The 16,987-nt window shown below is 43.4% G+C and overlaps 1 protein-coding gene across 6 annotated transcripts in view; it reads right to left on the bottom strand.

Moving 5' to 3' along the window:
* ppp2r5ca (protein phosphatase 2, regulatory subunit B', gamma a) overlaps nucleotides 1-16,987 on the bottom strand; it is a 156,228-nt gene that overhangs the window by 51,428 nt on the left and 87,813 nt on the right. For all 6 annotated transcript variants that reach the window (XM_048537089.2, XM_048537087.2, XM_048537088.2 and 3 more), the window contains one exon: nucleotides 7,572-7,682. In XM_048537089.2, coding sequence (XP_048393046.1) covers nucleotides 7,572-7,682 — 111 coding nt within the window. The remainder of the gene's footprint in view (nucleotides 1-7,571; nucleotides 7,683-16,987) is intronic.

A 16,987-nucleotide genomic window follows, 5' to 3' on the forward strand; every position in this document is an offset into this window, starting at 1 on the left:
CAAAGCTAACAGAGACATAGCAGGGTCTAAGCGTTCCTTCCTCTGGATCAGATGGCATGGGTTCAAGTTCCATCTGACCGGTAGGTATGTCACAACATATCTAAACAGGTTGTTGCATAAAACAAAGTGGCGTGGCACAAATTGGCCAGCATCTTGTGGTAACTTTTCAATTCACAGAGCATTCCTTTTTCACAATTTGCTGACTAATTTGCATATTAATTGCATGCATCTCTCAGACTCTTTTCCCTTAAAATCTAGTACATTATATATTGTCGATCCATTTCTTTATTTATGCAAGGAATTTAGGCAATGCTGACTCGGCTAGAATTATTGCACATCCCTCACTGACTTGAGACTGTAATGGTTATCTGCCATCTTGTATCACTGTAATCCAAAATGCTGGTAGTGAGGGAGTTCTAGATTATGAATCACTGACACTGAAAAAATGACAATATATTTCTAAGTCAGATGGCAACTATGTAAGAGGGGAACTTGGAGGTTATGGTGCCCCCATGTATCTTCCACCCTTGTCCTTCTAGATGCAAGTGGTTGAGAGTTTGGAAAGTACTGTCTGATCAGCCTTGGTGTATTTGTGCACTGCACCTTGTAGATGGTACACACTGCTGCTGTTGAGTATGAATAGTTGAAGGGGTTAATGTGGATATGGTGACAATTAGGTGGGCTGCTTTATCCTGAATGTCAAGCTTAGAGTTTAACTGCAGCTGCACTCAGTCAGAGCCACAGACACTGTGGGCCAACCAAGCCACGGCGAACATAATCCCAATCTAAGGTAGTCCTACCCGCCTACTTCAGGCTCATATCCCTTCAAACCTTTCCCATTCCTGTACTTCTCCAAATGTCTTTTAAATATTGTAACTGTGCCCAGATCTACCACTTCCTCAAGAAGTTCATTCCACACATGAACCACCCTCTTTGAAAACCCATGCAAGTGGAGAATAATCCTTCAAACTCTTGACTTCTGCCTTGTAGGCTTTAAGAAGTCATTTATCGCAGGATTCCTAGTCTCTGACCTGTTCTTGTAGCAGAAGTATTTATATGGCTAATCCAAGATAACAAAGTGTGGAACTGGATGAACACAGCAGGCCAGGCAGCATCTTAGGAGCACAAAAGCTGATGTTTCGGGCCTAGACCCTCCTAATCCAGTTTGGTTTTTGGTTGATGGTAATCCAAGCATATTGATAGTGGGGCAGTCAGTGATGTTTGAATGTCAGGAGAGAGGAAGAACAGGTTAGATTCTTCTGTTAGAGATGGTCATGGCCTGGACTTGCAAGGCACGAATATTACTTCACACTTGCCAGCTCAAACCTAGATATGGTCCAGGTCTTTCCAACTGGGACATGCATCTGAGGAGTCGTGAACTGCGCTAAATATTGTACAGTCAACTGTATACTGCCCCACTAATAGAGGAACTGCCATTGATGAAGCAGCTGAGGCCAAGGACATTCCCCTGTGAAACTCCTGCAAAAACATCTGGAGCTGAGATGATGGACCTCCAACAACCACTTCATTATCTTTTGTGACAACTATAATTTCAACAAGCAGTTCCCCTATTCCCATTGCCTCCAATGTTGCTGGGGCTTCTTGATACCACAGTTGACATCTTCTGAAATTCATCCCTTCTATTTGAACCTAGGCTGTAACTATTTCAGGAGCTCAGCTCTGTCAGAACCCAAACTCTGCCTGCAACCTAAATTACTGCTGAGCAAGTGTGACTTGAGAGTACTGTTGATGAGGTCTTCCATCACGTTACTGCATATCTTGTCTACATCTTTCTCTTAACTCCTTCAAACATAGAATAACCTTTACCACTTAATGCACAATTTAAAGGCATCTATTCCAAGGTTCAAGAGAATCTCATGGAAATTTCCTATCTCCACTACACCAAGATTACCTGAACAGCAAAGACAATAACAATGCTTCTTTCCTGCAGTTGAAACTGTTTATTTATCTTTCTTTCTGCATTTTCTAACAGACTAGAATCTCATGAAATGTATTTGTCACACAGGCACTTATTCCTGTGACTTCCACCCCCTATCACTTATCCACCAAGTCAAACCTTCCCCCACATCCCACCTTCCTAGCGTGGAACCTGTAACGTTTCTCTTAACCTCAGAATCACTGGAAATGCATCTTGATCTTCAATTCACTTAACTGCTAACCAGGCCACCAATCTGAATTACATAATTTCCGCCCTCCTTTCAGATAGCTTTTCTGCACCCTTCCATCATCTTTACCATGGCAAGAGGGACACAAGTGGGGTACGAGGAGCTTAGAGAGAGGGACGTTGCAAAGATAGGAGGGAAAGGGAGGCTACAAGTTAGCAAAACCATTTAAACTGGTCAACAAGGAATACTCAACAACTCGAATCCAAGTTAAATGAAATCAGAACTGAGCATTAGATATTTGCAATTCACTTTTGTCAACAAGATATTCAACTGATGTGAAAATTCATCATTTTCCATCCCTCCAGCCAACAGCAGAATTGTTTACTAGTTAAAATGTAACAAAAAAAAATTCTAGTGTTATGAGCATGGGAACAAGGGGATATAGGTTTAATTCCATATCACAGCTTGGGTGTTAACTGGAGTTTGCTACTGCTTTAGAAATATATTTGTCCATAATAAATGAATTACTTTGAGTTCAAAGAAGCCAGGTGAACATTTCTTTAGATTTTGATAATAGTACTAAAAGAGAAGCAATTGGTTACTTTGGTAACTGAATCAATGCAATTACACTAATGGTGTGATTAGGGGTGTGCAGAGGCTTGACCATTTGCACCACCTTCTCATAACAATTTAAACATGGTGCTGTGAAGAAGTTAATCCTTTCCTTAAGTGTTGTGGCTCTATGTTTAATAGAGTTCATTATTATATCAATTAAATATACTAATTCTGTTTCTATGAGAGTCCAAACACCTTCATGTCAATACATATGCGGAAAGTACTGTTACTATTTGACAGCATCACCTAGTAACATGAATTAATAAGAAACAAAAAGTTGTCCCTGAAAATCTAAAAGTAGCCCTTGAGAAAAAATGTTGATCCTAGTATAGGTGAACATTTAAGGGGAATGGCATACCTTCATGCCATTCAATATGATTATAACTGATTTTGTTGTGGTTTTCACTGCCCCTGCATTATGTTCAGCTCCCTGAAAAATCTATCCAACTCAACCTTTCATGAATTCAACAACTGTTTTGAGGAATTAAAAAAAAAATTCTCAACCAGTCTTAAAAAAGTGGGACTTCTTAAACCGCGTCCCCTAGTTATAGTCATTCCTATCAGGGAAAAACTGCCATAGAATAAATCCTGTCAAGTCCCTATAAAGATATTACAGGTTTCAATCAGACCCTATCTCATTATTCTAAATACCAATGACTAAAAGACCGAAATCATAAAATATGACCCTGAGCTCACGAATGAGTTGAGTGAACCTTCTTTGAACTGAATGTTTTATGTTTAATGCAGGTTTAATGCTATTACATAGTTTTCAAATAAGGAGACCAAAATTGTACATGGCCATGTATTGCTGCAGTAAAATTTCCCTACTTTTACATTCATTCCACTTGCAATCAACTTCAAAATTCCGTTTGCCTGTCTAATCATTTGCTGTACCTACAAACTAACATTTTGTGATTCATGTATTAGGTCATCCAGAATTCCCTGTACCTGTGTTTTGCAACCTTTAGCCATTTAAATATTATTTCACACAAACTGCCTTTCTATTGTTCCTGCCGATTTCTCCATTCATGTCACATTCCACCTGTAGAATTTACCCCCAGTTAACCCGTCTATATCACTGTAGAATTTCTGAAGTTTATAACCAAGACTTCTACAACATCCATCATCTCTCTTTTAGATCCTAGGATGGATGCCACCTGGTTTTGGTGACTTGTCAGACTTTAGGAACAAGAGTTTAACACCTTTCCTTTCCTGATCCTTTCAAATTCTTTCTTCCTTTTCACTTCTTGATTTTCAAATATCTGGGAAAATTCTGTAAGTCTTCCACACTAAAACTTACTCATTTGACACATTTCCTGGGTTCCCATTATCATATTCTGATAGTCACACTGACTTACACTAGCTTTAATTATACTATTTTTATTTTCGCAGAATTTAGTTGTTTTTGTGTTTCTTCTAGCTCTCTCTCATTCTACTTTCTCCCTTACGCAGTCATTCTTTAAACCAGGGCTAAGCGTATATAGGGTTTTACAGAGTTTAAAAAATGATAGATAGAAAGAGCTTCCTGTCTATCCTGCTCAATCTTCAAATGCTTCACCTCCACTCTTTCCTTGTATGGTTTCACTATTGCCAATTAATAGTAACAAGAGCATTTCTGTGAATGGATTCTCTTGCCATCTACCAAAGGTGAACACTTGAATCTCTATTAATCATTTCTCCCTTGGTGATATCACACGGTGTCAGCTTGCAGATGTGCCATACACCTTGCTCCACCATTCACTATCTAAATTGAATTTCTTGTCCCCGTGATGGACACCATCCTAAGATTTTAATGATGGGATAGTAAACATTGATTTTAAATTTTCTAAAACTCCCTGGAACTGGAAAGGTCCCATCAGAGTGGAAAATAGTGAATGAGTCCTTTATTCAGGAAAGGGAGAATGAAACCAGGAAGCTATAGAATGGCTTGCGTGACATCTATAATGGGAATAATACAGGCTTCTATAATTAACTGGGTTGTAGCAGGGCCCTTAGAAAATCTCAATGCATCAGGTAGAGTCACCATTGTTTTGTGAAAGAGAAACTATTAATGTCTGACTTATAGGAGTTATTGAGGAAGTAACAAGCAATGGAAATAATGGAGAACCAGTGGATGCACTGCAGTTAGATTTCCAGAAGCCACATGACAAAGATCACAATCCAAAATAAAAGTTCATAGTGTATGGGGAGTAGATTAGCATGGATCGAGGAATATTACCTACTGGAAGCGTATGGCGGGCAAAAAGATTGGGTGGATGAGATGAGTGGTGTACCACTCAGAGAAGGGCCTGAATGCATAGTGGCTAAATTTGCCAATGCTACAAAGATATGCAGTTAAAATTTTTCACGACCAGAAGGTGCTGTTGTTTGTTGCGGGCAGAGTGCAGCTGCTCTACAAAATGGTTTCCGAGCCTCCACTTGGTTGCACCGATGTACAGGAGGCCACACTGGTGCAGTAGACCAAGTTGGCAGATATGCAGGTGAACCCACATCAAATGTTGGAGGTTTGCTTTTGGCCTTGAAAGGGGTGGGGGGGCGCACTTTCTACAGTTGCAGGAAAAGGTGCCGGGATGGTGTTGTGAATGGGGAGTGTGCAGCTGATGAGGGAGTCATGGAGAGAGCAGTCCCTATGAAAGGCGGAGAGGGGTAGGGTTGGATTGTCGGTGGCAAAAGTGCAGGAGAATAATATGTTGGATGTGGAAGTTGGTGGGGTGATTTGTGAGGACAAGGGGGAATTCTGTCTTTATTTTTGTTTTTGTTTTTGTTACAGGAGGGGAGGTGAGGGCTAAGGTGCGGGAAAAGCAAGAGATGCGTTTGAGGGCATTTTCAATCACTGGAGGGGGAAAGTTACCATCCTCGAAATAGGAGGGCATCATCTTGAATGTGTGGGAGTGCAACACCCCACCTTGGGAGCAGATTCGGCAGAGGCAGAGGAATTGAGAGTAGAGATCATATTCTTGCAGGAAGGTGGGGGAGAGGTGGTGCAGTCTAGGTAACTGTGGGAGTCAGTGGGCTTGAAGTAGATGCTGGTTCCAAGGTGGTCTGCAATCTAAGACTGAACCAGACTGTTTGCAACCATGTCACTCTATTCAAGCTGAGCTTCCAAGCACATACTGTAACCTATATTTTTGCTACTGAAAATATAATCCATTCTTGTCATGGGCAAATTCCATTAGTCTAATATTGTCTTTGGCACTTTCTGATCTTCTACCCTTCCAAAGTTACGTGCTACTCTATATTTTAATTTTCTTTTACACCACAAGCTTCTCTGAAGCTTTATTCTTTACTCTAGCCTGTACTGCATATCCTCATTTCAGCTCATTACTGGCAGACAGATTTTCAGTTGCTTGTTTGCTTGCCAAGCTGGTTGTTCCCAATTGTGAAGAGAATTCGTTACCATTGTAGGCAACAGCAACAGTGCGGCCTCTAATCAAAGCTCAAAGTGTTCTGCTCTATTCTGAATTTATATGATCCTCTGTTGTGGTGGGTCTTGTCACTTCTGGTTCTGTTTTTGTTTAGCAGCAGTCTGTATATGGGGTTAATTTCTGTGTGTTTGTTAATGGAGTCCCATTTAAGACCTTAAAGACATATTTTCAGCAATAAATGCCCTCTCCAAAATTATCTACTTAAACATCATCAGTTCACTACCATCTCTATCAAAAAACCTTTTTAACGAGCTGATTCCATTCCTAATGGCTGCTTTTTGGTTCAGTATCTACTTTTTTAGTCAAGTTCATATGAGGCACCTGACGGCATTTCTCTATATTAAAGGAACTACGTAAATGCAAGTGGTCGTTATCCTTTACTCTGTACTGTGATTGCATGCAAGTTGCTCCCATGGCAATTAGGTCATGTGACAACATCTAAATCACCCAATATAGGAGCAGTGTCAATAATCAATTAAAATAAGTTGACAATGTTACAGACATCAGAATCTTTGAACGATAAGACACAAGAGTCCATTTGGCCCTTTGTCTCCCTTAGCTCTTTGAAGTCTACCCTGGCAAATGTACACCCCACCTGCTTTCTCCCTTTATTGAATCAATCTGTGGGCTGAGTTTGAATCAAATTTCAAAGTTTGGAAGCCACTTCTTTCAAGCATCCTAATTGTTTATAGTAGGATAATCTGCATGAAATTCCAAGATAGATTTTGAAACAAACTGTTCACATTGGTTGATCTAGTGAATTTGCCAGTCACTGATCTCAGTAGATCAAGATTTTAAATGTAAACACACAAATTCACATTTTTAAAAAAATCTGAAGTACACAAAACACAAACAAAACTGTCTCATATGTGTACATAAGTCTGTGACAACAGGGCATGGTCCAGAAAAATGTTTCCTCTGCACCACCAAAAGACCTCCTCAGCAAAATGGTCTCATGATGATGCAAGGTTTCCAAAACCACACTGCTTCAAGATCATCCACATCAGGGAAAGTATGCACCGTTGCATTCAGCAAATGAATAGGAAACATGAAATCAAATGTATCTTTTCAGATTAACAACGGCTCATGTGTGACATGTCACTAAATAGTATTTAAACAGTCCTTCACAGTTGTAAACATTTACATACTGCCAAAATTTCTCAGTTGACAATAATAAAGAAAATTCACAAGAGGTCTATGGTCACAGAAATTTGAGGGTGCATACATGAGGATCAATGGTCGGCACAACATTGTGGGCTGAAGGGCCTGTTCTGTGCTGTACTGTTCTATGTTCTATGTTTCAAAAGAAATAAAAGTTTCCAAAAAAAATTAAAAAGGAAACCATGAAATAAGACTCTTCTTCGGTTGTCAACGTAATGCGCAACTATAGATAAGCATTCAGTACCTGTAGATGAGGCCATGCAGCCTCCAGTGTTGGTTCATCCTCTTCAGGATCAAACTCTGCTCCTGTAGGGTTAGAGGACGGTGGTAATGTTCGAAACATGTTCACTGCAAACTGAAAAGGTATTCCAGAGATCAGCAGTGTTTAACATTTGATTAAAAAATTTGGTACAGTTTAGCTACTGAAAAAGTAATTTTAAAATTTTAATCTCTCATTCTAGTTCAAAACTAAATGGTACTGGCTTGTAACATTAATTTTAAAAATAAAATATTGTTTGCACAAAAAATTTCTATCCTGTTATGCATGTATAAACTAACGATGTGATATGAGGATCAGAATGTAGATTGCAACAATGTACCATTTTAAGTATTGTTACATCACTTGTGTTTTTAAAGAAACACTTCTGACCGGGTAGAACTGTCAACATCTGATATTCAGATTTAATCTTTAGTAGCTAAATATCGTATTTGCAACACAATACTATTTCTTTACAAACACTAAGACTAAAACATACATAAAGACTCCAAGAAAATAATTCTAATTGTTCTCAAAAGAAACTAATCCTTTACTAGATAATAAAATGTGAGGCTGGATGAACACAGCAGGCCAAGCAGCATCTCAGGAGCACAAAAGCTGACGTTTCGGGCCTAGGCCCTTCATCAGAGAGGCTCTGATGAAGGGTCTAGGCCCGAAACGTCAGCTTTTGTGCTCCTGAGAAGCTGCTTGGCCTGCTGTGTTCATCCAGCCTCACATTTTATTATCTCGGAATTCTCCAGCATCTGCAGTTCCCACTATCTCTAATCCTTTACTAGTGCAAGATGTAAAAGAAGTGAACTTCAGTGAACTAAAAAAGGACAAAATTGGAAATGGGTTATGAAGTTTCTGCATTGAGTAGCTTCAAAATCTTGAGCATTTCACTCTGCATACTCCAAAACCTGCTGCAGTGTGCATTCTGACGCAAAGTTAAGTACTCTCAAAAGGTGGTAGTTATCCTGTAAATTGCAGTTTTCACTGATGAGGGGAGGGCAAACCTCAGTATCATACAAGAAGAATCCAGAGGGACAATGGATCGAGGTGGTTTGCTGAAGGCATGAGGCAACTCAAAGTGTTTGTCTGCAGCCTCCTGGAGGGACAGCAAGACATACAGAACAGTTGACAATGTTGTCTGAACTACACCACAGCTACCTTAATTCATAATAAAGACCATTACATAGTACTTCCAATACATCACCCAACCCTGACCCTGCCTCGTTACATCTCTGAAGAGCCCTTCATCCAGGTCTGTTACTGCTAGACTTAATTTTTCAGCAAACATCTGGCTTTTAAATATCCCTGTCGAAAATATGACAACATCCAAAACTCTAGGGCCTATCACCCAGACTGTTTCAAGTTACACTCAACCATCAATCCTGAGCTCATTGACTTACATTGAGAAACTGTTCATCCAGGCTCAATATTAAAATTCTCATTTTTTTCCCCCATTATCATTATTTCTAATCTCCAATCACAAATCTCTAATTTTGCACTTCTCCATTTCTTGACACCTTGTATTTTAATCATTCCACCACTGGTGGCAAGCATTCAATTGGTATGCCCTAGGTTTTGGAAATCTCTCCTTAAGATAATCCTTAAAACCTACCTTGTTGACCAAGCAAATGCATGTGCGTGTCTGTCATATTTTTGCATTGTAATGCATGAAGTGCTAAGGGATGTTATATTATTTTAATACCTTCATATGAGGACCCATTGTTGTAAAAATTTTAAAAACTGTGTGATATGTCCAAAATCATCGACATTTACAGCACCAGAAGTTAGTCAATAGCATCTGTACCAGCTTTTAGCCGAGTAATCCAAAACTATTCAGCCTAACTTTAAAGCAGCAATGATTTACATGAATTAAGAATTCAAAGTAATGACAAAAATATTCACTATTTATATTGTGATTTAATTCTCTTCATATGTACATTAGATGCCAAATAGAATAGCTTGGTTTTTATGTTTTGATTCTGAAATTGTGAAGTATTTTTTAAAGCTATTACAGACATTAGATGGATGCCAAATAAAAGTGAATTAACAGTGGTGATGGAAACTTTGATAAAACCATAATGTGAATTTTATAGTTAGCCAATAAATTGCTTAATGTGCACTACAATCCACTTTGGCTTGATTTAAATCAATGTAGTACTGTATAATTGGAGGCAAACACAACAAACTTTACTCTTTGAAGTTTTAGATGAAAGGCATAACTTCAAAGCCATTTTGATAGATTAAAAACTCCAAATTATTCAAATGTTGACAGGTGACCTATTTGTTGATTCTTTCCCTGCTGAATAGTTTCCCAATTGAACCCTAAACCCTTTTGCTCCAATAAATCTAAAAGACGTGTCTCTAATCAATCCGTCTTTTGTTTCACTATTAAGTAAAAATATAATTTTAGCTCCCAAGTTTCTACATTAAACACATCCCCCTGCTAATGAAATCAAGTCTTAATTGTGATTACCTACCCATTACAATTTGACAGGTTATCATCTAAAACGATTCCCCTACCAAATACATTATTCTCTCAAAATTCTGCTTTCTAAAAAGGGACAAGTCCCTCTTTTCGGTGTTTTAATCGCTTAATTGCAACCAACCTTTCGCTGTTACTTTCTAGAATGACTTCAGTAGGAAATTGAACAATACTAACACATTTAATTCCAGGTCACTCAAGGACTAGAAAGCACTCCTTCCATGAGGCAATTCACACGCACTTCAATCCAATATAATATTCACTGTTTGTTGCAGTGCTCTGCACTGAGCAGACCAAAATGGATTAACTAATTACTTAACTGAACGTAGCTGTTTTACCAGCACGTGCAGTCCAAAACTGTGCTTTTGCATTCCCACATGGACTGTCCTCAATCTCTTATGTTATTTCAATGAAACTCAAAACACACTACAGAAATACTTGATAATAAAATGAGAGGCTGGATGAACACAGCAGGCCAAGCAGCATCTCAGGAGCACAAAAGCTGATGTTTTGGGCCTAGACCCTTCATCAGAGAGGGGGATGGGGTGAGGGTTCTGGAATAAATAGGGAGAGGGGGGAGGCGGACCGAAGATGGAGAGAAAAGAAGATAGGTGGAGAGGAGAGTATAGTTGGAGAGGAGAGTATAGGTGGAGAGGGAGGGAGGGGATAGGTCAGTCCAGGGAAGACAGACAGGTCAAGGAGGTAGGATGAGGTTAGTACGTAGGAGATGGAGGTTCGGCTTGGGGTGGGAGGAAGGGATGGGTGAGAGGAAGAACAGGTTCGGGAAGCAGAGACAGGCTGGACTGGTTTTGGGATGCAGTGGGTGGGGGGGAAGAGCTGGGCTGGTTGTGTGGTGCAGTGGGGAGAGAGGACGAACTGGGCTGGTTTTGGGATGCGGTGGGGGAAGGGGAGATTTTGAAGCTTGTGAAGTCCACATTGATAACATTGGGCTTCAGGGTTCCCAAGTGGAATATGAGTTGCTGTTCCGGCAACCTTCGGGTGGCATCATTGTGGCACTGCAGGAGGCCCATGATGAACATGTCATCTAAAGAATGGGAGGGGGAGTGGAAATGGTTTGCGACTGGGAGTGCAGTTGTTTATTGCGAACCGAGCTGAGGTGTTCTGCAAAGCAGTCCCCAAGCCTCCGCTTGGTTTCCCCAATGTAGAGGATGCCACACCAAGTACAATGGATACAGTATACCACATTGGCAGATGTGCAGGTGAACCACTGCTTAATATGGAAAGTCATCTTGAGGCCTGGGATAGGGATGAGGGAGGTGGTGCGGGGGCAAGTGTAGCATTTCCTGCGGTTGCAGGGGAAGGTGCCCGGTGTGGTGGGGTTGGAGGGCAGCCAACAAGGGAGTCATGGAGAGAGTGGTCTCTCCGGAAAGCAGACAAGGGTGGGGATGGAAAAATGTCTTGGGTGGTGGGGTCGGATTGTAGATGGCGGAAGTGTCGGAGGATGATGCGTTGTATCCGGAGGTTGGTGGGGTAGTGTGAGAGAACGAGGGGGGATCCTCTTTGGGTGGTTGTGGCGGGGGCGGGGTGTGAGGGATGTGTTGCGGGAAATGCGGGAGACGCGGTCAAGGGCGTTCTCGACCACTGTGGGGGGAAAGGTGCGGTCGTTGAAGAACTTGGACATCTGGGATGTGCGGGAGTGGAATGCCTCATCGTGGGAGCAGATGCGGCGGAGGAATTGGGAATAAGGGATGGAATTTTTGCAGGAGGGTGGGTGGGAGGAGGTGTATTCTAGGTAGCTGTGGGAGTCGGTGGGCTTGAAATGGACATCAAGGTGGTTGCCTGAGATGGAGACTGAGAGGTCCAGGAAGGTGAGGGATGTGCTGGAGATGGCCCAGGTGAACTGAAGGTTGGGGTGGAAGGTGTTGGTGAAGTGCTTGAACTGTTCGAGCTCCTCTGGGGATCAAGAGGCGGCGCCGATTCAGTCATCAATGTACCGGAGGAAGAGGTGGGGTTTGGGGCCTGTGTAGGTGCGGAAGAGGGACTGTTCCACGTAACCTACAAAGAGGCAGGCATAGCTGGGGCCCATGGCCACCCCCTTTGTCTGTAGGAAGTGGGAGGAATCGAAAGTTCTCGAGGGTGAGGATGAGTTCGGCTAGGCGGATGAGGGTGTCGGTGGAGGGGGACTGGTCGGGCCTGTGGGACAGGAAGGAGCGGAGGGCCTTGAGGCCATCTGCATGCGGAATACAGGTGTATAGGGACTGGACATCCATGGTGAAAATGAGGTGTTGGGGGCCAGGGAATTGGAAGTTCTGGAGGAGGTGGAGGGCGTGGGTAGGGAGTTCCTGGGCAAGGGGGAGAAAATGGAGTCCAGATAGGTGGAGATGAACAATGTTATTTCAAGGAGTTGGATTATTGCTCGTGGAGCTAAAGGAATCAAGGATAATGGGGGAAAAGTGGGAAGAGGCTACTGAACTGGATGATCAACCACGATCATAATGAATGGCACAGCAGGCTTGAATGACTAAAGTGCCGATGCCTACTCCTATTTTCTACATTTCCAACTTCTACATTCAAGGATCACCTCAATCATTTCAGCCACCTCACTCAGATCACCAGCACTACCACCACCATATATCCTCCCCTCTTATGCTGATATGCTGCAAGGACAATTCTCTCCATGACACCTTGTCGTCTATCCCTCCGAACACCTCTTTAACCTTCCTATGCAAATCACTGAAGGTGCAAGAGTTTGATCATTTTCTTCTCCCTCTTCTCTATCCAAGGCCCTGAACACACTTTGCAGTGAATCAGTGATTTCCTTCGACTTTTTCCTTCCCTAAAGGGTTAGTGAACCAGATAGATTTTTCCTGGAAATCAATGGATTACTGGTCAACATTAGACAGGAAACTGCCATCCTGCCCCGGTCTGACATACATGTGACTCCAGGCTCTCAGCAGTGTGGATGATTCTTAACTGCCGTTTGGGCAATTAGTGATGGGTAACACGAGCCTGGCTGGTGATACCTCCATCCTGCAAATGGATATAAAGGGTGCAAGAAAATCACTGAATTCAAATTCCACCATCTATGCGGTGGGATTCGAATCCACAGCCCCAGACCACTACCTGGGTGTCTGAATTAGCAATCCAGCTACTCTCAATGTAGTCTCCTCTACATCCTTGGAAGACCAACACAGAATGGGTGACAGTTTCATGGTACACCTCTGCTTTGTCTATGAGGACAACCTTAACCTTTCAGTTATTTGCCATTTTCATAACCTACCTCATTTCAGGGTAACATTTGTGCTCAAGGGCTACTGCAGTATTCCACTGAAGTCCAATGCAAATTGGAAGAACAGCACATCGTTTTCCAATTAGGTACTTTTTTTGGCACTTCAGAGTTGAACAACTTTAGGGCACAATCTGTCCTCCATTTTAACAACAATCTCTTTTCTGCAGCCATTTGCACACTCCATTGCCTATTGAGATAACATGGTGGGAAGCTGGATGAACGCTGCAGGCAGAAGAGCAGGAAAGCTGACATTTTGGGTTGAGACCCTTCTTCAGAAATGGGGGAGGGGAAGGGGATTCTGAAATAAACAGGGACAGAGGAGACAGACAGGTCAGAGAGGCGGGGTTAGAGCCAGTGAGGGTGAATATAGGTGGGGAATTAGAGAGGGGATAGGTCGGTCCAGGGAGGATGGACAGGTCAAGGAGGCAGGATGAGGTTAGTGGGTAAGAGATGGGGGGAGGGGGTTGAGGTGGGAGGAATGGTTAGGGAGGTGGGGACTAGCTGGGTTGGTTTTGGGATGCTGTCAGGGGCAGGTGTAGCACTTGCTTCGGTTGCAGGGAGAAGTGCCAGGGGTGGTGGGGCTGGAGGGGAGCGTGGAGCAGACAAGGGAGTCACGGAAAGAGTGGTCCCTCCGGAAGCCACATAAGGGTGGGGAGGGAAAAATGTCTTTGGTAGTGGGGTCAGATTGCAGATGGCGGAAATGTCAGAGGATGATGAGTTGGATTTGGAGATTGGTGGGGTGGTACGTGAGGACAAGGCGTATTCTGTTTTTGTTATTATTGCCGGTAGGGGGTGTGAGGGATGAGTTGCGGGAGACACGGTTGAGGGCATTTTTGATCACTGTGGAGGGGAAGTTGCAGTCCTTGAAATAAAAACAGGACATCTGGAACGTTCGGGAGTGGAATGCCTCGGGAGCAGATGCGGCAGAGGTGCAAAGGTTGGCCTTTTTACAGGAAGGTGAGTGAGAGGAGGAGTATTCTAGGTAGTTGTGGGGGTCGGTAGGCCTAAAAGGGAAAATGGTTTTCAGGTGGATGCCAGAGACGGAGACAGAAGTCCAGGAAGGAGAGAGAGGTATCAGAGATGGTCCAGGTGAACTTAAGGGTTGGAGGTACCCATGGCCATCCCCTTTGTCTATAGGAAGTGGGAGAAATTGAAAGAAGTTGTTGAGGTTGAGGAAGAGTTTGGCTAAGCAAAGCTGCCTGCCTCTTTGTAGGATACATGGAACAATCCCTCTTCCAAAGTCAACTTCTCTTTCAATTCCTCCCACTTCCTACAACAGAGAGGGTGGTCATATGTACCCGCATGGGCCCAAGCTATGCCTGCCTCTTTGTAGGGTACATGGAATAATCCCTCCTCCAAAGCTACACCAGCCCTATCCCCCATCTCTTCCTCCGTTTACACTGATGTCTGTTTCGGTGCCGCCTCGTGCTCCCACGAGGAGCTCGAACAGTTCATCCACATCACTAACACTTTCCAACCCAACTTTAAGTTCACCTGGACCATCTCTGATGCCTCTCTCTCCTTCCTGGACCTCTCTGTCATCCACCTGGTAACCAATATCCATTTTAAGCCTACCAACTCCCACAACTACCCAGAATACTCCTCCTCTCACCCACCTCCCTGTAAAAAGGCCATCCCCTATTCCCAATTCTTTTGCCTCTGCTGCATCTGCTCCCGAGATGAGGCATTCCACTCCCGGACATCCCAGATGTCCTCTCAGTTTCGCTACCCCGCCACCCAAGGACCGCAACTTCCCCTCCACAGTGATCGAAAATGCCCTCAACCATGTCTCTCGCATTTCTCGCTGGGATGTTAACCCAGTAGGACACCCTGGGATGCCAATACCAACCCACCCAGTCAAACAGACTTGAATGTTATTGGTGAGGAAATGCAGAAGTATTTTCAGCAGCTAACGTCATCTCTAAGGTTTCTCCGTTAACAGGTAAAGTGTGCCTTCGGACCACCTGCGCGGATATCAGACCAGGACCGTAAGAATTAGAACTGCTCTTCGTGGCCACAGATAGGAGATTTCGTGCTCCTTCGGGACTGGGATCATCCCAAACTAGGATCAAGATGGAAAGGGCCATTTCAATTGCTTCTCCAGACTCTGACAGCCCTTAAAGTCAAGGGGCAGAATCGCTGGATCCATCTAAGTGACTGCAAATGCTGGGTCCTCTCACCTGCTTGCAACTAATAATTGGACTAAATATTGTCCTGAACATGCGTGGTTGGAGGACAATTTGTTTTACAGGACACATATCCAACTGGTAATCGAACAGTGTGTTATCCACCAGCAGAGTCTATAGAGGCTTTATTTGCAGCAACACCAGGATGGAACCCTCACCAACTCTAGGAAGTAGATTATTCTGGTAGGCCTTGCCAAGGGGAGCGAGGAACTTGGAAGAGGGTTGTGCAGGGTAAATGCGCCCTCCGATTGTACAGGTACTAAACCTAAGCCTGGAAAGGAAGGGACCAACTGTACGAATCCTAACAGCTATCAGAGATAATGGGAACTGCAGATGCTGGAGAATCCGAGATAACCAAGTGTGGAGCTGGATGAACACAGCAGGCCAAGCAGCATCATAGGAGCAGAAAAGCTGACGTTTCGGGCTTTGGCCCTTTGTTTTAATGGTACTGGAACTTGTGTACATGCCTTAGTAAACGTCATTAACCATCCCCATGATGCTTCCTGGCCCCAACAATGCGTACAAAGAAGTTGCACAACTAACGGAGGACTACTGAACTGCCTCTGTTTGGAATCAAAACCGGTGAATGAGACTTCGGGCACACAGTGGACTTGTGGGAATTGTAATGGCACCCTTGTAGAAATGGGGTGTGGGATATTTCCGTTTCACTCCTCAGACTTACAACCATTTAAGGGTCAATCCTCCTAGAATAGTTACAAGATAATACATGAGTCTGTTACCTGCTACCGTGCTAAGAAGGATTTGCTTTCCTTCTCAATGGGACCTTTTCTACTGCTACTCCAACTTTTCCGGTGCTGTTTGCTATTGGGACCATTGGGCCTCTCACGGTCCCTTGTACTGAAAGCGTACATACTCGACGACGAATTGTCACATGCTCCACAAGCGAGGAGTTTTGTGCTGAGTGACAGGATCCGGTCACCTTGAGCTCTCCCTTGGGATACCTCTGCCTGGGAACGGACAGATGGGGAGGCTCCTTGGGTGGTGTTCGCTAAAAACCGAAACTACCTTATATGTGGACTCGCCACCCTGGGAAATAGCACAATGTTGGCACTGGAAGCAGTAAATCAAGAAATAGTCAAACTTCGGCTCTATGCTCACCAAACCAGTATGCAGTGGACTATCGGCCGGCTCGACAAGGAGGAGTACGTACGATTATAGGGAATAAATACATTACCCAAGCTACCGACAAATCCTATAATATTACCCAGGCCATCCAAGCCTTACAGGGACAGTTGGATCAGTACGGAGAGGAACCCTGATCTGGGGAAGGATGGTTGGGATGGTCGGGATGGTCTTCTGGGCTGTTCTTGGGGGCTCATACCTACTGCATGGGTTGGTTATCTTAATGACGGTCATAACTTTTTGTTGCGTATTCATGGTATGCCTGAACTCCTGTTACAGAATTATTGCCGACAGACTAGTAGCTCCCTTCTCGGCCCCGATATAGGTTATC

This window comes from Stegostoma tigrinum, chromosome 10 (assembly GCF_030684315.1).
Source record: "Stegostoma tigrinum isolate sSteTig4 chromosome 10, sSteTig4.hap1, whole genome shotgun sequence".
Taxonomy (NCBI): domain Eukaryota; kingdom Metazoa; phylum Chordata; class Chondrichthyes; order Orectolobiformes; family Stegostomatidae; genus Stegostoma; species Stegostoma tigrinum.